General features: G+C 44.5%; 1 protein-coding gene across 1 annotated transcript; it reads right to left on the bottom strand.

The window, feature by feature from the left end:
• Positions 1–17324: 17324 nt before the first annotated feature.
• Positions 17325–19929, bottom strand: PROP1 (PROP paired-like homeobox 1). Its single transcript, XM_060094913.1, has 3 exons — positions 19821–19929; positions 18403–18635; positions 17325–17663 (listed from the first exon to the last, which is right to left on the bottom strand). Exons 1-3 carry the CDS (start codon positions 19927–19929, stop codon positions 17325–17327), a joined length of 681 nt encoding a protein of 226 aa, XP_059950896.1.
• Between the last annotated feature and the right edge of the window lie 3598 nt (positions 19930–23527).

The following is a 23527-nucleotide window of genomic DNA, read 5'->3' as shown; positions in this document are numbered from 1 at the left end:
ACAAGATATCAATTACAGGAAAAGAGCTGTAAAACATACAAACACATGGAATATCTAGGAATAAACCTACCTAAGGAGACAAAAGACGTGTATGCAGAAAATTATAAGACACTGATGAAAGAAACTAAAGAAGATACAAATAGATGAAGAGATATACAATGTTCTTGGATTGGAAGAGTCAACATTGTGAAAATGACTCTACTACCCAAAGCAATCTACAGATTCAATGCAATCCCTATCAAAATACCACTGGCATTTTTCACAGAACTAGAAGAAAATACTTCACAATTTGTATGGAAACACAAAAGACCCCGAATAGCCAAAACAACCTTGAGAACGAAAAACTGAGCTGGAGGAATCAGGCTCCCTGACTTCATACTATACTACAAAGCTACAGTAATCAAGACAGTATGGTACTGGCACAAAAACAGAAAGATAGATCAATGGAACAGCATAGAAAGCCCAGAGATAAACGCACGTACATATGCTCACCTTATCTTTGATAAAGGAGGCAGGGATGTACAGTGGAGAAAGGACAGGCTCTTCAATAATTGGGGCTGGGAATACTGGACAGGTACATGTAAAAGTATGAGATTAGATCACTCCCTAACACCGTACACTAAAATAAGCTCAAAATGGATTAAAGACCTAAATATCAGTCCAGAAACTATCAAACTCGTAGAGGAAAACATAGGCAGAACACTCTATGACATAAATCACAGCAAGATCCTTTTTGACCCACCTCCTAGAGAAATGGAAATAAAAAAAAATATAAACAAATGGGACCTAATGAAACTTCAAAGTTTTGCACGGTAAAGAAACCATAAATAAGAGCAAAAGACAACCCTCAGAATGGGAGAAAATATTTGCAAATGAAGCAACTGACAAAGGATTAATCTCCAAAATTTACAAGCAGCTCATGCAGCTCAATAACAAAAAAACAAACAACCCAATCCAAAAATGGGCAGAAGACATAAATAGACATTTCTCCAAAGAAGATATACAGACTGCCAACAAACACATGAAAGAATGCTCAACATCATTAATCATTAGAGAAATGCAAGTCAAAACTACAATGAGATATCCTCTCACACCAGTCAGAATGGCCATCATCCAGAAATCTAGAAACAATAAATGCTGGAGAGGGTGTGGAGAAAAGGGAACACTCTTGCACTGCTGGTGGGAATGTGAATTGGTACAGCCACTATGGAGAACAGTATGGAGGTTCTTTTAAAAACTACAAATAGATCTACCATATGACCTAGCAATCCCCCTACTGGGCACATACCCTGAGAAAACCATAATTCAAAAATGGTCATATTCATTGGTAGCTCTATTTACAATTGCCCGGAGGTGGAAACAACCTAAGTGTCCCTCACTGGATGAATGGATAAAGAAGATGTGGAACATATACACAATGGAATATTACTCAGCCATAAAAGGAAACGAAACTTATCTATTTTTGATGAGGTGGATGGACCTAGAGTCTCTCATACAGAGTGAAGTAAGTCAGAAAGAGAAAAACATATACCAAATTCTAACATATATATGGAATTTAAGAAAAAATAAATATCATGAAGAACCTAGAGTTAAGATGGAATAAAGACACAGACCTACTAGAGAATGGACTTGAGGATATGGGGAGGGGGAAGGGTAAGCTGTGACAAAGTGAGAGAGTGGCGTGGACATATATACACAACCAAACATAAAATAGCTAGCTAGGGGGAAGCAGACACATAGCACGGGGAGATCAGCTCCGTGCTTTGTGACCAACTAGAGGGGTGGGATAGGGAGGGTGGGAGGGAGGGAGACGCAAGAGGGAAGAGATATGGGAACATATGTATATGTATAACTGATTCACTTTGGTATAAAGCAGAGACTAACACACCATTGTAAAGCAATTATACTCCAATAAAGATGTAAAAAAATAATAATAAAGTTAAATGCTTAGAATATAGTACACACTTCTCAAGTGTTTGTAATAATAATAATTACTATTATTATCATTATGATTATGCAACCTTTCTCTTTTCACTTTTTATTCCTTGAAGGCCTTTCTGTGGCAGTAAAGAAACTCTACCTCATTCTTTTTAATGGCTGCAGAGAATTCTATCAGCTAGATGCATCATGATTGATGTGGTCCATCCTATAGACATTTTTAACTTGTTGCCATTTTTTCAGTTTATAAACAATGCAGCTTTGATTATCCTTGTCCATTCAACTTTGTACAGGTATCAGTTTCTAGAAGTGAAATTGCTTAATAAAAGAGTACTTTTTAAAAAAATTAATAGAATGAACAAATTGATCTGCAAAGAGGTTGTACCAATTTTATATTACCACTAACACTGTATGAAAAGGAAATTTCCTTTTGTAAAGTCAGATGGTGATAATGGAAAGCAGTGAAAGAGGCCAGATAATAGTTCAAGTGCTACTCTATGGAGTATGAAATGCCAGGTACAAATTTATGCAACAAATCAATTGCAATTACACAAAATGAAATGAAAATAAATGTCCCAAACAAAAAGTCTATTTTGTCTGATATAAGTATTGCTATTCTGACTTTATTTTGATTTCCTTTTGCATAGAGTACTTTTTCCATCCCCTCTCTTTCAATCTGTGTGCATCTTTAGATTTGAAGTGAGTCTCTTGTAGGTAGCATATATATGGGTCTTGTTTGTATCCATTCTGCCTCTCTATGTCTTTTGGTTGGAGCATTTAGTCCATTTACATTTAAAGTAATTATTGATAGGTTTGTACTTATTGCCATTTTGTTAATTGTTTGGGGTTGCTTTTGCAGTTTTTATTTGATCCTTTCTTCTTTTGTCCTCTTCTCTTGTGATTTGTTTGAATATCTTTATTGCTGTGTTTGGATTCCTTTCTTTCTGTGTGTCTATTTTAGATATTTTGTTTGTGGTTGCCATGAATTTTATATATGTATGATTATTTCAAGTTGCTGATCTCTGAATTAAATAGCATTTTAACAGGCTTGCATTTTCCTTCCCTCTCCCCATGATTACTGTTTTGTCATCATATTTTACATCTGTTTTGTGTGTGTATCCTTAACTACTTATTGCAAATATAGATGATTTTACTACTTTTGTCTTTTAACCTTCCCACTACCTTTGTACATCATTGATTTACCACCTTTACTATATAGATACCTTTTTTCCATTCATAATTTTCATGTTTCTAGTTTTGGCCTTTTCTATTTTGCTTAGAGAAATCCCTTTAATATTATAAAGCTGGTTTGGTGGTGATGAACTCTTTTAGCTTTTGCTTGTCAGTAAACCTTTTAATCTCTCCATCAAAACTGAATGAAAACCTTGACAGGTAGACTATTCTTGGTTGTAGGTTTTTCCCTTTCATCCCTTAAAATACATCACGCTACTTCCTTCTGACCTGCAGAGTTTCTGCTGAAAAGTCAGCTGGTAGCCTTACGGGAGTTCCCTTGTATTTAACTTGTTGGTTTTCCCTTGCTGCTTTTAATATTCTCTCTTTATCTTTAATTTTGGCCATTTTAATTGCAATGTGTCTTTTTTAGCTCCTCTTTGGGTTGATTCTGTTTGGGACTCTTTGTGCTTCCTGCACCTTGATGTCTGTTTCATTTCCAAGGTTAGGGAAGTGTTCAGCTATTATGTCTTCAAATATGTTCTCAGCACCTTTCTCTCTTTCTTCTTCTGGGACCCATATAAGCAAATGTCAGTATGCTTTATGTTGTCCCAGATGTCTCTTAAACTGCCCTCATTTCTTTTTATTCCCTTTTCTTCTGTTCAGCTTCAGTGAGTTCCACTACTATGTCTTCCAGCTTGCTGATCTGTTCCTCTGTATCATCTAATCTACAGTTGGTTCCTTCTAGTGTATTTTTCGCTTACTGTATTATTCATCTCGTTTCAGTTCTTCTTTCTATTCTCTATCTCTTCATTAAAAACTCTAACTTATCCCTCTGTTCATCCATTCTTCCAAGTTCTTTGATCATTTCTACAATGGTTACCTTGAACTCGTCATTGGGATTACCTATCTCCACTTAGAGTAGTTTTTCTTCTGGAATTTTATCTTGTGCCTTTGTTTAGAACATGTTCCTCTGTCACCTCATTTTTCCTAATTTGCTGGTTTGATTTCTATGTATCTGGTAGGTTGTTTACATTTCCCAACCTTGGAGAAGTGACCCTTTGTACGAGATATCCTATGCAACCCAACAGCACACACCTCTCTGGTCACCAAAGCTAAATGCTCTAGTGGTGCCCCATATGTGGGTTGCATGGGTCCTACTTTTGCGGAAGACCAACTGCTGTCATTGGTCTGGTAGGTGTTTTTGGTCCCTGGTCTGGTTGCTTGCCAGACCCTGCCTTGTGTGGGGACTGCTGGCCCCTGGTTGGAGTTGCCAGGTCACAAGGTGGGTGTCTCTGGAAACCTGTGGTCTTCTGGGGTATTGCTGGTTCACTGGCTGGCAGAAGTAGTTCTGGGGTAGGTGTTTAAGGGCTCAGTGTTTCCAGACCTAGTGTCATCCTGCTATGGGGCCAGCTCCTGACATGGCTGGCTGTGGTTTCTGGGATGTCCCAAAGCTGGTGCTGGTCCACTCACCATGTGAGATGTGCTTGATCCCAGCCTAGCTGGCTGAGAAGTTCAAGGTATCTTGGAGCTGCTGTTGGCCTGCTGGTGTGTTGTCTGGGTCCTGACAAGGTACGCTGTGAGTATACATTGGTCCTGGGGCTGGTGTCTGCCTGCTGTTGGGCAGGGCCAGTTCCTGACACAACTGGCTGTGGATTCTGGGGTGTCTCAAAGCTTGTATCTGCCCACTGGTGGGTGGGACTAGATCCTGAGGTGGCTGGTTGAAGGGCACAGGGTGTCTCAGAAGTGGTGTTGGCATGCTGGTGGGTGAGGCAGGTACTCAGGGGGTTCTGGGGATTGTTCTGACCTGCTGGTGGGTGGTCTGTGTCCTACCATCTCAGGCTGTGGGGCTGCACTAGTTCTGGGGCTGGTATTCAACCACCAGTGTGCAGAATCAGGACTCAGGGGAACACAGGTCTGGTTCCTACTAACCTGTGGATAAAGCTGGGTCCTGGGGCTAGTGCTAGCCCCCTGGTAGGTGGAGATGGGTCCTAGGGTCTCTGGTTGCAGGGCTCTGGGGTCCCTGGGTTGGTGTGTCAGCCCACTGGTGAGTGGGGCTGCGGCCCAGAGGGTCCTGGTGCTGGTGCTTGCCCACTGGTGTGTGGGGCCAGGTCCTGGACAGGGCAATATCCTGGGGTGGCTGTGAGTTCAGGGTGTCTTAAGGAAGCCTTTCTGCTGGGTGGTGGGGTTGTGTCCCCACCCCACTAGTTGCTTGACATGAAGCATCCAAATACTGGTTCTGACGGGCTGGCAGTTAGGCCCAGGTCCCAGTGTTAATAAGCTAAAGGGATTGCAAAATGGCCCTTACCAGCATCAGGTCTACATGGTAGAATAAGCTCCCCAAAGTGGCTGCCACTAATTTCTGTGTCCCAGGGTGAACTCCTGTTTCCTCTTGCCTCTCTGGGAGACACCCCAAGATCAGCAGGTGGGTTTAATACAGGCTGCTTTCAAATTAATGCTTCTGACCATGGTCCCAGAGTGTGTGAGATTTTGTGTGTGCCTTTTAAGAATAGAATCTGTATTTCCTACATCCCTCTGGGTCTCCCAAAAGTAAGCCCTGCTGACCTTCAAAGCAAATTCCTGGAAGTTCATCTTCCCAGTGCAGGATCACCAGGCTGGGGATCCTGTTGCAGGGCTCAGACACATTGCTCCTTGGGGAAATCTCTGCAGTTGTAATTATCCTCACATTTGTGGGTCACCCACCTGGAGGTATGGGTCTTGACTATTCCACAACTCCATTCCTCCTACCTGTCTCAACTGTGGTTCCTTCTTTATATCTTTAGTTGTAGAAGATCTTTTCTGCTAGATTAAGGTCTTTGTCATCAATAGTTGCTCTGTAAACAGTGGTAATTTTGGTGTGAAGTAGGTGAGCTCAGGATCTTCCTGCTCCTACATCTTGACCAAGCTCCAGCTGAGAACACACTTCTTTATTAATTTACTTTTTTTCAATTTTTTAAGGTTTGTATTATTTCTCAGAACATGGTGTATCCTGATCAATGTTCCATGTGCAACAAAAACAAAATAGATTCTGCTATTTTGGGCCTAGAGTGTTCTATGAATGCCAATTAGGTCAAGTTGGTTGATAGTTCTGTTCAAGGCATCCATATTTTTACTGAATTTCTGCCTACTTGTTCTTTCAGCTAATGCGAGAAGAGTATTGAAGTTCCAACTATTATTGTGGATTTATCAGTTTCTCTCTTCAGATCCATTGGCTTTTGCTGCATATATTTGGAAGTTTGTGTATGTGTGAAGGTTCATACACATTTAAGATTGTTATGATCTTCTTGGAGAATGGATCTCTTTTTCATTGGTAATGCTCCACTTTATCCCTGACAGTATTGTTGTTCTGAAGTCTAATTTATTTGAATAAATATGATGACCTCAGCTTTCTTTTGGTTACTGTTTTCATGACATCTCTCAAATTTTTAACTTTTAAGCCAAGGTTTCTCAACCTTGGTACTAATGAAATTTAGGGACAAATCATTCTTTGTTTTGGGGGATTGTCCTGTCCACTTTAGAATATTTAGCAGTGTCCCTGCCCTCTACCCACTAGATGTGAGTAGCACCTCCTCGTTTTGAAAACCAAAAATGTCTTCAAACATTGCCAACTGTACCCTCGTGAGCAAAATTACCCCACTCTCCTTTATAACTATTGTTTTAACCTATGTCTTTTTATTTAAAGTATGTTTCTTAGAGACCTTATAGATCTTACTTCCATCTTGCTTTTTTTTCCAAATCTATTAACAGAGATTATTTAGGCCATTCACATTTAAGTGATTATTCATATCACTGGGTTAAAATCTATCTTCTTACTGGATGTTTTCTACTTTTTCAGTTTGTCTTCTTTTTTCCCCTCTTCTCTTGCCTTTATGGATTTAATTTTATGATTCCTCTTCACCTCCTCTATTGACTTCTTATTATTTAAACCTCTTACTTTATACTTCCCCTGTAATGTAACAATCTTATATATGTATATTCCCAATTCTTCCCTTCCATCCTTTTGCCATTGTTATCATACATGTCACTTTTAAATATGCTATAAATTCACAATACATACAACTTTTGTTTAAGCAGTTAGCATTTAGAGTGATAAAAGTAAGGAATAAAAAGATTTCACTTATGACTTCCCTGATGGCGCAGTGGTTGAGAGTCCGCCTGCCAATGCAGGGGACATGGGTTCGTGCCCCGGTCCAGGAGGATCCCACATGCCATGGAGTCGCTGGGCCCATGAGCCATGGCCGCTGAGCCTGCGTGTCCGGAGCCTGTGCTCCACAACGGGAGAGGCCATAGCAGTGAGAGGCCCGCATACCGCAAAAAAAAAAAAAATAATAGATTTCACTTTGCCTTTATTTATTCTGTTTCCAACGTTTTTCATTTCTTTGTGTAGATTCAGATTTCTGACATATATTGTAGTCTTTCAGCCTGAATCACTTACTTTAAGTTTTCTTGGAGTGATGATGAATACTGAGGATGCCAAGCAGTGACCAACCCTCATAGCTTCCAAGAAGGGTAGCCAGCTGGGAGGGAGGGGGAAAAGGTGAGGTGGGTGCCTGGGTCCCCTTCATATGACCCACCCCACCCAGGCAAGTTATGGAGTAGACATACCTCAGATGGCCGGCAGTCCCTCCCTCTTCCCCTCCCCAGATCCAGAAGCAAGGAAAAGTTTCTGAGATCTGAGCACAGGAAGTAAACTCTTCACCCAAAGGCAGCTGCCTCCAGGAATAGGAGGAGGTGACCTGACTTGGGCCAAGTCCGCATTACCAATCCCAGTGGGGACATTCCCAGAACTGTACAGACAGGAAATATGGGCACTGCCCTCCTCTCCCTGCTGGACCAGATGCCCTAGACCTGATCTCTCCCAAATGATGATTTTTCTCTTTTCATGTCACCACTGCCTACTTCCCAACACATCCTGTACTCAAGGAACGTCGGGGTAGGAAGTTGTCTCAGTTCCCCACACTAGGGACAGACAGGTAATGGGAGGGAGGAAGCAAGGGAGGCAAAGACCATTTGCAGCCGCCCCACACTCCTGCCTGGTCCAGGTGCTGTGGTTATTAAAGCAGGACTGAACCAAGTTCACCCAAGGTTAAAGGATAAATGTAGGGGAGATAAAGAAGAGAGCAGAGTGAGCCTGGGAAAAAGGAGGGAGAAGGGCAATTTTAGAAAAGAATGGGGATGCAGGAAGGGAGAGAGAACCATCTCTACCGGGTCTGAGGGCCAAGGGCCCAGATGGATGAATGTGCCTGGAAGACCTCTGACTTCCACTCTAAGGACAGGCAGGAGTTTAAGATTCAAGTTTCCTGGGCCTGGGACTAGGCCCTGCTGGGTCTGATACTTGCAGGAATGGGGTCTGATACTTGCAGCAATGGGGCGGGTTCTGGGGTCTGGAAAATGCAGCAGACAGCGTGCCCAGGACAACGTGCCCTGAAGGAGTGTACAAGCTCCAGAGGAAGAGGTGGGATTTGAAGAGTCTAAAACAAAACAAAACAGCAAGGGAGAACTCGGGGTTTGCTTTTAGCCCTAAGGAAGAAAATCCATCCTTCACAGGTCCCTTCAAAAACAAGAGACTCAATGCCCCAGCTCCTGGTCCTGTGCTCCTCCCACTTCCCTTGCTTCTCTGCTTTGCCTTTGTGGTGAAAGGGGGACGCCAGTACTTCCATCCCTCTCCTCTTCAGAGTAACTGCTGGACCTGAGTGTATCTACCACCTCCTCTTAAAAAGAAAAAAAGTTAAAACACTGTCCACTGGACTATAAAACCAAACCTCTACTCTGGCTGACCCCACTGGGATCCTGCCCTGTCAATCTGAAGCCCAAGCACCAATTTTCATCCATTACCCCAGGCAAGTTGAATGTCTCAAGTTTAAGGGTGATAAAAATTAATTCCCACAACTGTAATTAGTGGGAGTTTGTGCAGGCAGCACCAAGCATTTCTGGGCACAGATAATGGGGATGGCTGCACCTTTAAGTCCATCCTCTCCAGCCCCCTCTGCGGCTCCTGAGCTCACCTCCAGGCCCCCATGCCGTGTCTCAGTCTTGGCTCTGGCCACTTCTCTCTTGTGAACAGATCCCAGATCCTGGAAGCAAGACTGGCCCCCACACCTGACCATGGTGCTGGGCCTGGGTCTCTGCCAGGATCCTGCAGTCAATGCTACTGCTTTATCTCTTCTGCAAGTAAGAAAAACAGCAAGTTTGAGCCACTGAGGCTGTTATTATATTATGACTATTATTAACTTTAAATATACACCCTGCCAACTTCCAGAAGCAGCAGCCACCTCTTCAGGATACTCTTGGGGATCAATTCCTGTCTGTTGGTATTTGGTCCTTAGGGATGATGTTCAGGCACCTGCAGCATCTGGTTAGGGAAGGGAGTGTCCCTTGGGCTTACAGTGGCATCAGAGAGAAATTTGCATTTTTCACACACTGAATTCCTGTGGGGAGGAGGAATTGCTGAAGTAGCTTTTTTGTTTTCTTTTGGTTTGGTTTGGTTAAAGAGGTAAGGAGTGTTTAACAAGGGAGGGATATATATAGATCACATTAGCTACTTTCTCTTTTCCTGATTGGGCCAAGGTTGTGTCGCATCCCTCACAGACCTCCCTGGACAAGCCCAGAGACATTCTCTCCTGCCATCCCCCCTCTGCACAGGATCTCCTTCGCACTCAGACCTCTTGCTTCCAGTGTGGTCCTGGGAGGGCAGAAAACGGTGTCTGGACCCCCTGCATGGCCTCCAAGGAAGAAGCAGCCGGAGAGCCTCCTTGAATTGAAGGCTTTGCAAAGGCGGGACTTCTGAGCACGCCCAGAGCCCTACCCTGGACCTGGGAGAAGGCTCTGCTGCCAGGGGTGTTCTCTGGCCCGTGCACTGCTGGAGACACCTAGCTTACCCAGGAAGATGTCAGGAAGCGCACCGCAATTAGATCTTCAGAGCCCACTGCAGGAGATCAGTAAACAAATGAAATACCTCTCCTGGGTGGCCAGCATATACTCAGAGATTCTGTGTCCAGAGTGGCTAGGTTTCAAGGCCAAGGGCTTCTGTGTGTGCCTGTCCTGAGCAGCGGCTGCCATGACCCTCACATTCCTCCCTTTCTCCACGACCCTCTGTTCTCCACACAGAGGGGACAACGCCTGTAAGTGAGCTCAGAGAGGAGCTCAGCAGAGTGAGGACAAGTCCTCTGAAGTGGGGTGTGGGGGATCTCCTTTCAGACACTTCTTTTCTTCCTCTGTCAGAGGCTGGGTTCACATGTCCTCTCCTATCTTGGTATGTCTCAATGTCTGACAGGAATTTCTTGGATTCGAGATGAATCTCCAGCTTTTGACTCCCACTTGGCACTAGGAAGGTACCCAATAAATGTTTGCATGGAATTCTATAAGGATATTAGAATTCTAGCTTTGATAACTGAGAAGTCTAACAAAAAAGGTGGAAATGTTTATAACAGCAAAGGGGGAGGTGGTAGTGGAAGTCTTGGGGACTAAGCAGTTTGCCCTACCACACTGCTGCTAGGGCAGGTAGCTTGGTCAGGAGTCAATTCTATCCTCTGGAGATGGGCAAGAGGACCTGATTTCTTTGACCGTGGGGTTCATGTCCCCGTGATGGCAGAGTTTATATGATGGACAGGAAGCTGTCTCTACCCATGCTCCCCCTCACCTCCCTCACCTGACCAGGCTTAGGCTCCGAGCCTGAGTTTCTGAGGTGCCCATGGCTTCCTTACCCTGAGTGCATATGAGGCCATCTCACTCTAGAAAATGCCAGAATTTCCCAGAGGTGTTCTAGCTGCTAGTTGAGATACCCTATACCAGCTCCTCAGGTTCTATTTGCTGGTACAGAGATGCCAGGGCTCAGATGGACCCAGAAGTCCAGCAAACAAATTGATAAGGGCACATTTTGAGCACCCTGAATTCCAAAGCCTTAGGCCATGTGGCTTCCTAGGCCTATCCAGACACTGCAGCCCCCAAAGACCCCCACCCACATGCTAACACAGACCCATACACACACACACCTTCAATGAGTCACCCTGTGATGCTGACGCCTACCTTATTCCATCTTGGGCTTCTTAGCTGGGTGTTAGGAGAGCTGTAAGGGACCCCCTAGGCTTTCAGATGCCTAGTATTGAGGGAGTTGAATCTGAGGGGCATGTCGTAGGGAGTGGAGGAAGGACCTCCTGGAGCAAGAACCTGGAAAACTCTGAAGCTAATTGACCAAATTCAAAAGAGACTGAGTCTCCGAGCTTCTCTTGTTACTGGGACTTTGGGTTCAGCTTTCGTTTCTAGCGTGAAAAAGAGTGAGTATTTTAATTCCAGGAGAATTTGGAAAAACCTGGAAAATAGCGGGAGGATTGATTGGGAGGAACCCCTGCGGGGGAAAAACCACCCAGTACAGTCTTAGAGCCTGACACTGGGTCCCCTACTCTGGACCCAGCACTTTGAAGGCCCTCTCTTGTCCTCATCCAGCCGCTCCTGTCTCCACCAGGTGAGAAGCTTTCAGGGTCCAGGGTGCTTGCCACCTGGAGCTCCAGCTCCTTCCCCCGCTTAGGTCTAATACCTAGGTCCCCTGTACCGCGATTCCCTGACCTAATGGCACTTATCTCGCTTCCTGGGTCTGCCAGACATTCCCAGGTTTCATCCTCCTAAAGACAGCTGAGTCAAAGAGGGAGTCATTGAGCCGAAGGGGGCGCTGTTTGCGCAGGTGGACGGTTCAGACAGCGCCTAGATGTGCAGTCTGGGAACGAGCGAACTGAAGAGGTCTCTGGTATAGGAGGGAGCAGACGCCAGGCAGGCAATGGGCCGGGGTCTTCACGTGTTCTCCTGCCAATCTCGGGAGCCAGAAGCCCCTGGTGTGGATGCGCGGAGAGGAACTCTTCTCAAGACCCTTACGACCGCGAGCTCAGAACCTAGAGAACAGGTCCTGCGACCGTGAAGGGATCAGGTGTCGTTTGCATTGGGCAGACAGCCCGAGGGCTGGAGAGGAGCCAGACCCCGGGACCAAGAAGTGTCTGAAGCACTTAGAAACGCGTTGCTCGAGCTCCCGGGAAGGTGAGGCTGGTAGAGCTAGAAGCGGCCCAGGCCTCGAGTCCCAGGTGTCTGGGAGGGGGTTTCTCACAGGAGCTGAATGTTTTAACTCCTCCGCTTTCTTAGGCCTGGTTGTTTTCATTGCGTTGAGCATGCCCCGCCCATTCCCAGACCGGACCAGTAGGGTCTCCGGGACCTCACCTCTCAGCCTTCTAGGAGCGCCCGGAAACTCCATGGTTCAGCCCCGCGGTCTTCAGTAGCTTGCAGGAGCGCCCTAATTGTTTCCAAAGTCCCCTGGAGCAGTGCGCCCCGCTATGCCACCCCAGAGCTCCTGCTCTTACGCCCTGCACACCCATTTCGGACTCCAAGTCATTTCGTTTTCTGAACTCGGATTTGGATCCTGCTGGGAATGGATCTTTCTGAAAAACCAGGGATTTAGATTTCCCAACGCAAAGAAGAATTCGTGACTTCTTTACCCTCACGTGTCTGCATTTCCCCTTTGGTTGGCGGGGATGAGAGAAGGGATGTCGCTGCTTCAAAGACAGTTCTTTTTCTTTTTAAACCCCAATTGGGGCAAAGATTCCAATCTTCTGCCAGTTTGAACTGTAAGGGTATCTCTAATCCCGAGAAGGAAGGACAGGGGAACCCGAAGAATCGAGGTACACCTTGCCCTGCCTCTTGGGCTTTCTAAGACCCGCAGGGACGCTGAGATGCCTTGTTAACCTCACCGGCCTCAGCAGCCCCTCAGTTCAGTCCCTGGCACTATAGGCACCAGGACGCGTGCAGGCTGACAGAGAGAGGGGGCCAGTAGTGCGGAAACACCCTCTGCCTTCCTTCGCTCGCGTCCCTTCCTCCCCCGTAGTGGGTCCGCGGGCCGGGCAGCAGGACAGGAGGCCGAGAGGGGCGAGGAAGGCTGGAGTGAAGGGCACAGAGAACTTGACCTCGTATGTGCCAGCTCACCAGCAGGTGTGATGAGGCCGAGGGGGACCCTGGGTGTGTGCCGCTGCCTGCGGGATCCTAAAAAGCTAGTGGGAGAACCGACCCTCGAATAGAGAACCAAGAATAGATTTTTAAACCTCACACGAATTTAATTTATGATATATGATAAACGTAGCAATTTGATTCAATGAATAAGGTAGTTTAATGAATAGCGCTGGTATATTTTACTTTTGATCTAGAAGAGACTCAGTCCCTTGATTCTCAGCATATACAAAAGTAGGTTCTGTATTTATTTTAGATTTTTAAAAAATCAAACCTTTAAAGAAATATTAGGGGGAAGTATTTTCTAGGCTTAAAGAAAAAAAAATTTAAACTAAACAGAACATTTTCCTAAGCTACACTTTTTGGTAAACCAATCAGGCTGTATCTCTTACAATTTTAAATGTATGTAACACTTAACACAGCAGTCCAACCTTGGGACATCTAACCTACAGAAGTAAAAAGCACCTGGACCAGAGGAAACTGTAGGGGGAAAATGTGATTCAGTGGAAAGCCATGCACTGTTTAGGGCCCACCTTTCCAGTTTATTTGATTTTGATTCTTCGTGTGCTCTGAGGTTTTCTTTGCCTTTGAGCTAATTTATAACTCTGTAAATTATAGATAACTGAGGGCAATGCAAAAAAATTCTTGTCTATAGACACGTAAATAAATCCCATCCCCTGAAGGGTCAATTGAAGTCCCTCCTCAACTAGGAAAGAAGGCAATTTTGCCTCCATTTACACATTCATTTCACTATTCCTCATCTATAAATATGCTTGGTCTTTGTCCTTTGAACTGGCTTTGACATCTTTATTGTTGCCTTATGAGTTAAATGAGTTAAATAAAATTTACATATCTATGAGAGTCATGATTTTACCTTTTTTTTGAGAATTATCCTTTAATGAAACAACTACAGTGGCATTTGTGGTGGTAAAACAAAACAAAATATCAAACTAACTCTGAATCTCGAATGATAGGAGAATGGTTAAATGGCTCATAAAATTGCCAGTTAATGGAATGAAAACAATAAAAATCTTTGTGATCCAGTTGAAGGATGTTTTTATACCTATATCCACTTACAGTAGGATATCATTTTTATTTTTAAAAAAGGAAAAAATATTAGTGTATGTGTTACTGAGTCCAAGCTAGCTCCGCTTGCCACATAACAGGCAAATAAATCAGGAGATGAGGTGTTGAGGAAAGGAATGGCAACTTTATTTGGAAAGCAGGCAGACGAGAAGGTGACAGACTAATATCCTAGAGTAACATCTTATCAGGGTCTGGATGCAATTTTTTTTTATAGAACAGAGAAGGGGAGGAGGTGAGGAAGTAAAGTAAAAGGCCATAAGTCTTGCAAAATATCTCCTGGTTTTTGGCCAGCCTCAGGGAGGGGCTGTGTTAATTTCTTCTTTTCTGCAGCCATTCACAGTTGGGCAGGGTCAGGGTGTTTCCTTGTGAGCTGAACAAAGGCACTTTAATATTCAGGCAGAGGGTCAGGGTTCCCCGAGGGAGGCCATTACGTATGTCTATAGCTATAGACATCAGCCTTTTAGTGATTATAGTAACAAAAAGTAATGGAGAGCAAAGGTTAAAGTAAAAGAAACAGATCCAACGTGGAGTCAGATTTTGTTCTTCCCTGTTTAATGTGTATGTCTGTATATTTTTCTATGAGCACAATAAGTTGTGGACAGATACACACTACTAATGTTGTTTATCTCACGTTGAGGTGAATTTGCTTAACATGGGGTTTTGGGATTAATCCAGGTTAATATGTATATATATATATTCATGTATAATATATATTCATCTATATAATATATATGTCTTATATGTATATAAATCTTTTGGGTTGACTGTTACAAAGACCCTATATAACTTTTGTAATTTATAAAACTCTTATTAAGATTTGTTTTATAAAAAATACCAAGAAGTTTCCTGAAGGACATAAGAGAATTCTGGAAAAAATAACAAGACACACCTTGTATTTGGATAAGAAAATTTAACATTTTAAAGATCCTTACATTTTTGGTAATAAGACACTATGGTACTGATATCAGAATAGAGAAGCTTATTGGTGGGAAAGAATTAAGAGTCTACAACTGTCCCATATGAGATCTTAGTGTGTGGAAAAATGTTTTTACAAACCAATGTTAGACTGTTAAATAAATTATATTGGAAAAACCAGCTAGCTGATTGAGGGGAAATTGGATGACTATTCTACCACACAAACTAAAATAAATTTAAAATGATTCAAGGCATAGTATTTTGATCCAAATAATGAGGAAAACATGGGTGAAGCAGTAAAATTAAGGGGAGATTTCTCACTTGGGGTTCCTCAAGCACTAATAAGAGATGACTAGATCAATACACAAATAACTCAGAAAAGCAATGCAGAGGAGAAAAAAAATGTAAATTGTCAATAAACATGAAACTATTTTTAACTTTCACTAGCAATAGATTAAATGAAAACTGAAAAAAATAACCAACTAGGAGACATCACACTCAGTTAAAAAATTGTCCAAAATGATCAATGTCGATAAGGATGTGCTGAAACTGACACTGACATTTTGTGAGGCATGCAAACCAGTATTATCTTTCAGGAAGGCAGTCTGGCACAAGGGGATAATTACATGGAAATGGAATTGTGCATCACAGAGGTTTCAATTCCAGACTTTTAAAATATAATACATACAAAAAACTGCAAATAAAATCCCTAGAGGCTTGTTTACTCAGAATTCTTCTATGTATCTGCCCATAAGTGAGGTAGACCTACTTATAAATAAGTAAATTATGAGTAAAATAAGTACATTATAAGCGATATGGTATATAAATGGCAAACCAACTAGGCCACAGCATGTTTCTGTTAGGAGAGCTCAGACTAAGGCACTTCACAGCAGATTCTTTTCTGGGAATGACCTCTTATGAACCTCAAGACTCACAGTTTGCTCTTGGAAAAGTTTGCCCTTAATCAAATTGTTTCTTCTCTATCACAAACTGAAACTGAGCCCCTCTAAAATTGAGTTCCCTCTGTGAGTTTATGATTAATGTCTCTACTCAAAACTTTATTCCCTTGTTTGCCTCTTCTGACCTCAATCCTGTGCTAACTGAACACTAATCAAACAGAATCAGATGACTAAAATTGCTATTGTCTATAACATCATTAATGTACTAAAATTGCTGTTGTAGATATCATCATTAACACACAAATCAGGTTGTTTCTCCAGAGCAGGATGAGCTCACAGCTCCCCCAGGTGGCTAGAGAATTGTAAACTGGAAACATCCTGACTTCCACAACTATGATTAAGAGATGTCACAAGATGATGATTAATCCCAACATCTTTTTTCTTCTTCTTTAAAAACACTCCCAACTCAAAGGCCAAGTTGGAGCAGATCTGAGGCTTGTCTCCCACTCCCTTGCTTGGCACCCTGCAATAAGCCCTTACTTTACTGCAAACATCAGCTGTCAGAGTTTGGCTTTCTGTGCTGTAGTCACAGGAGCCCTTGCTCAATAACAAAGCCACATGCAGGTGACTTAAAAGTTACGTTGAAGGTAACGCTGAAGACTCAGGCTTAGCAAATCAGGTATTATTTATTTATTGTTTATAAAACACTGGAGAGCTAATATTTGATGATCAGATTTACAAAGCCTTTTGGAAGTGAGAAAGACTGGAGCTAAGGGAACCAAGGAGGAGGATTAATTAGAAAACGTGGGGCCAGAAAAAGCAAAGTGTCTGCTGGAACAGAAAGGAGAGGAATAAGTTCAAGAGCTATTTCCAGGATAGAATGAATAAAACTTAATGATGGATTCGGATGGTGGTGATGGGGAAGAGATGTATAGGTAGACTTTAAATCAAAAGCCTTATTGAAATCAGCTAGAAACAATGGGGATGAAGGTCCTCAACTGTGATCTCAATGAGTGAAGTCCCAAAAGTTCTATCCCCTTCAACCATTTCCAGCCACCAGCAGCAACCACTGCTTCCCTCAATGTCACTTTTCCACCAGTCACCTCCACTGGGTCTTTTTAACCTATATCTTCCAGTAGTTTCACCTCCTTAAATTCACTCAATTAATCAGCTCAGTGAGCCTTCATCATGATCTCCCATTTTAACATTCCCAGTCTCTGAGCTATCATTCACCATATTTCTACTTTGCCCTTAGAAGGAAAGGAAACCACCCAGTTTTCTCTGTTTTGTGAGGATCACAGGCTGGGAAATGACCTTATCAGTACTTGTTTAACTTTAGTTCCAGGACTTGGGTGGCTCAAGGCTGAGGGGAAGCATGGGTGGGGGTGGAGGGCAGGGCATATGACCAGCAGGGGTTGGGTGCAGGGTGGGGTACCAGTCTTCAGAATGGTGGGGTCGAGCAAAGGAACCACCAGTGGAAGGCTGAGAGGGAAGGGCATGGTTGTAGGGGTGAGGGAAGCAGGTCACTGGGGGAGGTGGTGTTGGGTAGGAGTAGGGGCAAGCAGGGAGCTCAGGCAAGAAACCGGAGAAGGTGGCAGGAGACAGATGGGCCAGTGGCTGGAGCAGTGACCGCTCTTGCTTCCTCTGCTTAGCTCTGCGGTTCTGGAACCAGACCTGAGGAGGAGGGAGAATAGCCACATTAGAGCCCCTCTCTCAAATAGGTGGCATTGTCATATGAGGCTACAGGCTGGTACAGGGCATAAGACTCCCCCACATCCCCAGAGGAAGTAAAGCTCTTGCAGAAGGCATAGCTGAACCAGGACTAGTGACAAAGCAAGACCCACATCATTCCCCCAATCCATATCTAAATTTGCCCCGCTACAACTTTGGGTGAGTAAGAAATGTCAACTTGTAAAAAGAAAGAGATAAACATGACACAGTGGCATTTCACCTCCACAGAGAATGGGAAATTTCCTCTAGGGTTATTAGAGACTAAGACTATGGATGAGTTTAATTGTTACAGACCAGGTTAGATTTAGGGTACAGTTTATTCTTAAGATTAAGTAACTCTATGGTTAGAATTGAGCAAGCATCAGGTTGAGTTTCAAGACCATGGTTAGGGACAAGGTTACATACGTGTGTGAATAGTTAGGATTGAATTTCTGTTGGAGTTCACATCACTGTTAAGGTTGGAGTTTGACATTGAAATTCAAGTTAGATTAGGTTAGCCCCAAGGTTAAACTCCAGTGAAATTCCTGACGTAGATGAGGTTATGCTGACTGTTGGGTAAGACTGTTCTGGTGAACATTTGGGTTAGGGTTATAGTGCCCTAAGAATTTATGCCCCAGTAGTTCCCAATCACCGAATCTGCATTTCTTCAGGGGATGGTGGGTGGAGGATCCTGGGCCATCACCTGGATTCTGGCCTCGCTGAGACCTGTGTCCCGGGCCAGGCCTTCTCGGGCCCAAATGTCAGGGTAGCGGTTCCTCCCAAAAGCTGACTCCAGCTGTTCCAAGTGCGCTGGACTGAAGGTGGTGCGGTGGCGGCGCCGGGAGTGTGGGTGACCCCTCTGTTCTCCTTGTGAGCAAAGACTTGGTCTCCCCACTCCTACACCAGAGAGGTTCCTGTAGGGCTGAGTGCTCATGTCTGAGAAGGAGGTGGGGGGAGAGTTTGCTGCCACATGGATCCACCCATCCATCCCAGACCACATATGCTGGAACCCCCAGATTCTACTAGGACCCAGTGTATTGCTCATATACTCTGCCCTGACCAGAAATTCTTCAGCTTTCAGAATTAGCTGAATCCAGCTCAGCCTTCACCCTGCTTCACTTCTGATTCCCTTACCCATACTGCCCTCTCCACATGAAGTCCGCCCCTCAGTCTCATTTGTCCTAGGCACTCACGCTCCCTCTGCCTCACTTCTGCACCTTGTGCCCACTCCCCATTACACTCCCCCAGATGCATCCCCATGTAAGGCATGCCCCTCCATAGCCTTTCATCTCTCTCAGCACACATACCACCTTCCTGGGTCTCACCCTGTGGATCTCCTATTCGCTCTGACAACCTAACAAACTGCCCAGGTCTCTGTCTATGACCCCTATGACTTGCTCCCTGCTCTCATGGTTCACATGCCACTTACACCTTTATGTTGTTCCCATTGTCCTATTCCCTCCACCTGGGAAGATGAAACATTCCTCACTCTTCTGCTCAGACACACCCTCCTCACACATACATTTCATCTTCTCCCCTATCCCAGTCCTGGCCTGGCCACCAGGCTGCAGGAACCTGAGCTCGTGGGAAAGGCCTGCCTCTTCTCCCTACAGACTCACTAAGCCCCCACACTAATTAGTCTGAGAGCCAGCTGGGGAATAGAGAACAGGAGCAAAGGGAAACACCTGGGAGGCACACACTGAGAAGATATCTGGAGTGAGGATCCCATCCCCATGGGGACCCAGGTGGTAGTCCCTACGCAGTGCTCACTGTCCACCTGAGCCCCCTGCTCTCCTCGGATCCAAAGCCCTGGCCCCTCCAACTCTCTTCCTTGGAGAAAGCAGTGCAGTGAGCAAACTCTGAGTTCAGGAATGAGGAGACAGCTTTTAGCTCAGCCTCTGGCTCCTCCTCATCCGTCAGGGTCTCAGTGGGCCACTCTGTAAAGCAAAGGCGTTGTATCGGCCCATGTGTTCTAAGATTCCCTTGTTTTTACCATGCTAGGATTCTGGTTTTTTATTTCTCCTCTTCACTTTCTTCGTGGCGAACCATCGCCCCACGGAGCCTGGGCATGGAGCATGCACACCTGCTGTCTCCTCAGGACCACCCCAGAGATTCACTCACCCACCGTGGAGGTCAAAGTCCCAGCGGCTGCGTAGCCCTCGGGCCAGAGACTGCTGCAAACTCGCCCCTTCTTTTGTTTACCCTGCTCACTCTTCCCTTCTGCATCCATGGCTCACAACAAAGACCAAAGACAGCTCAGTCTCGTGTCCCTGAGTCTCTGATTCTGGATCAGTCTTTCTCTGTTTCTTTTCCCCTCTATGCCTTGTTTTCACTGCTTTCCCCCTGTTTATACCTCTCTCTGAATCTCTCTCCCTGTGTAGATATAGATAGATAGACCTTTTTCTCTCTCTCCTTTTTTCTAACTTTTCTTTCTATTTCTAATTCCCCATTCCTGTGCTTGAGTATCATCTCATTCTGCCTTGCCCTCACCCTGTTTCTCTGTTTTAGTCTCCACTTTTCTCCACCTGCACCTTCTCTCTCTGGGATGCCGTTCTCTCCTTTTGCTCTCAGCTGCCTACTTTCCCAGCTTGCAATCCCACACTAACTCTTTCTCCCTGAGCCTTGGAGGAGTGACCTGTTCCTCACCCCTGTGAGCCCATCCAATCACTGCCTGGTCGCCAGAGCCCCCATCATCAGGGGAGGATCACAAGCCAGATGAGGGAAGGTGCTCTGTTGGAGGGTCCAGGGACTGGGGCCAAGAGCTCATATTCCCAGAGGACCAAATTCTTTTGTCCTGTTAAATCCCCTCCTGGGAGCAGGCAGGGGAAGGAAGAGAAAATGCATTCCTCCTGAGACTCCTCCTCAGAACCTCATCATGAGGGGAGAGGGAGAGGGAGAGTTTGTGCAAATGGAGATGAGGAGTAGGTCCTGCCTTGTGTCTTAGTATGTGGGTGATTCCCAAAGACTTCTTTCCAGGAAACTAAAAAACTAAAAACACAAGTACATTCTGGCCCCTCCTAAATATCCTGATTCGCAGAGTACACTGGACACCATATCAGGACAACCTGAACCATAGGATGAGTCTCCCAGACACCATAGTTCTCAAGTACTTTCTGTTTTCCTCTCCCAAATGTCACCTCCTCATTGACTCAGAGCCCCCCAGGACTCCATGACCCTCCAAGGTCACCCAGACCATCAGAGAACAGTTACCCTCAAGAGCATCTGTATTTAGGTGCATCCTGATCTCCCTAGACCTCAGGACTCTACAGAAGACTGAGATTCCCATGACATCCCGACATTCTGATTCTTCAAGGAAACCCTGACATACCCAGCATCGCTGAGCAGTCAGGACACCCTGACACCTGCAGTACTCTGCTTCTTGAGATTACTTAGATCTAGGAACTACATTCTGACATCCGTAGGACATCCTGACCCTTTAAAGACAACCCAATATCCTAGAACTCTAGGGTTCTCTAGGACACACTGAAACCTAGAGCATTCAACCTCAACTAGGAGATTATCCCTGTCCCCCGCCTTGAAGTTCTGAAATGTCAGAATAGACTGAATCAATGAGGGCACCCTAATCTCCTTGGAACACACTGTACTCATAGGACTGTCTGATCCCCAAGGTTATGCTAATCCTTCACACACATCCTTTAAAAGAACAATTCAAGACAGAAAAACATGGTAAACTTCCAGGATCCTGAGGCTTACAATATGATCCATGGATCAGAAGTATAAGCAGCACATGAGAGCTTGTTAGAAATGCAAAATTTGAGGCCCCACTTCAGTCCTACTGAATCAGAATTTTCACTGTAACAAGATCCCCAAGAGAACTGACTGTACACTTGTCTTCATCAGCTCTGGCTGCGATAACAAAATACCAAAGCAAGGTGGCTAAAACAACAGGTATCCATTTCTCACAGTTCTGGAGGCTGAGAAGTCCATGATTAATGTGCCAGCTGATTCAGTTCCTAAGAGACTTTTCCTGGGTTACAGACAGCCACCTTCTGTGTCTTCACAAGACAGAAAGAGAACTCAATCCTGGTCTCTTTTCTCTTCTTATAAAGACACTACTCTCATCTTGGGGCCTCAACCTCATGATCTCACTTAACCCTAATCACCTCCCAAAGGCCCCACCTCCAAATAGCATTGCATCACATTGGGGTTAGGACTCAACATATGAAGTGGTGAGGAGACACAAACATTCAGGTCATAACAACATAAAAGTCGAGAAACACTGATCCAAGATGCCAACCCCTCTCCCCCTACCCCAGGGTATACTGTGGCCTCCTAGAGAAACTCGAGCTGCATGACAGCTCTGCCTCCCAAGGTTCATGTAGTCAACTTGGATCCACAAGCACACACTGAATTCCAATACTCTTGCTGCCTCAAAATAGCCTAACCCTGTAAGGGAACTCTGACCAGCCATCCAAAGCAGCCTGATGATCCCAGGACACACTGATAGTACAAAGAAACTCTGACCTACTACCCTGCTCCCCAAGACACTACAGGTTTGACTTGACATCCCAGGATACCATTATTTCCTAGTAGGCTGGGGAGGAGTTTTTTTCCAGGGCATCCTAATTCCCACTCCCAACCCTGACCTTCAAGGAAGCCTGATACCCAGAGTTCTCTCATCCTACAAGAGGCAGGATGGTGTGGTGGGGAAGAATACAGGTTCTAGAATCAGGCTGCCCTGGGTTCAAATATCAGCTATACCACTTACTAGCTATGTGATCCTGGGCTCATTACTTTGTATCTCTGCATCTCAGCTTTATCATCTAGGGATAATAATACAGTCAATTCTCTTTATATAGGTAGTTTTGTTCCATAAAGTCATAATAAACACGGAATTGATGAATACTGAACCACTGCTACTAAGAGAAATAGGTTCCTGTGAGCCTCTGGCCACAATATTTTTGGTCAACCAATCAATACATAACATTGTTGTATGTGTGTCTCAGTTTAAATACACCTTACTTAATATATATTGTAAACTCATTAACATTGAACTCATGGCCAACAGCACTATAACTCATGCCTGAACAAAGATTATTTTCTCCGTTAAACACCTCATGGCCCTCCTGCACTTAGGAACACTAGACAGCATTGCAGCACTATGCTTGGGGGCCATTTGGAACAGTACTATTACCTTCAAAAGACAAAAATGTATAAAATGTTGGCTTAGACAAGATAGAAGTTTATTTCTATCACACACAAAATAAGTTCAGAAGTAGGTATTCAAAGGCTGGTACAGTGGATCTAAGATGTCATCAGACTCCCAAGCTCAGAAATTTCTGCCCCATTATCTTAGTGTAAGTTTTCCATCCTCATCTTATGGTCCAGGGTGGCAGCTGGAGGTACTGTCATCATTTCCACACCACAGGCCAGAGAAAGAAGGAAAAGTAGAAGAGCGAGCATCCACGTGCCACGAGGGTGGTGCACCCCAAACTCTGTAGGACAGAAGTTCCTGCACTCAGGACCCTTCCTGACCTTGGCCTGTCCCTATGTGCCTCTTCCTCTGGCTGGTCATCTGTGTCTTTTATAGTATCCTTTAAAATGAATCAATAATAGTAAATAAACTGTTTCCTTGAGTTCTGTGAGACATTATAGCAAATTATCCAATTTAAGGATGGGGTCATGGAAACCCCAATGTGTAACCAAGTTTACACATGAGTAACCTGGGGGCCCAGTACTTCTGATTGGCATCTGAATGGGGGTAGCTTTGTGGGACTGAGCCCTTAAACTCTGGGGTCTGTCCTAGGTCAGGATAGTTAATATCTGAATTAAATTAAATTATAGGGCACCCAATTAGATTGGAAAGG

Source organism: Mesoplodon densirostris, chromosome 3 (genome assembly GCF_025265405.1).
Source record: "Mesoplodon densirostris isolate mMesDen1 chromosome 3, mMesDen1 primary haplotype, whole genome shotgun sequence".
Lineage (NCBI taxonomy): Eukaryota > Metazoa > Chordata > Mammalia > Artiodactyla > Ziphiidae > Mesoplodon > Mesoplodon densirostris.
The sequence above is the reverse complement of the archived record's forward strand: the minus strand, read 5'-3'. Positions and strand labels throughout refer to the sequence as shown.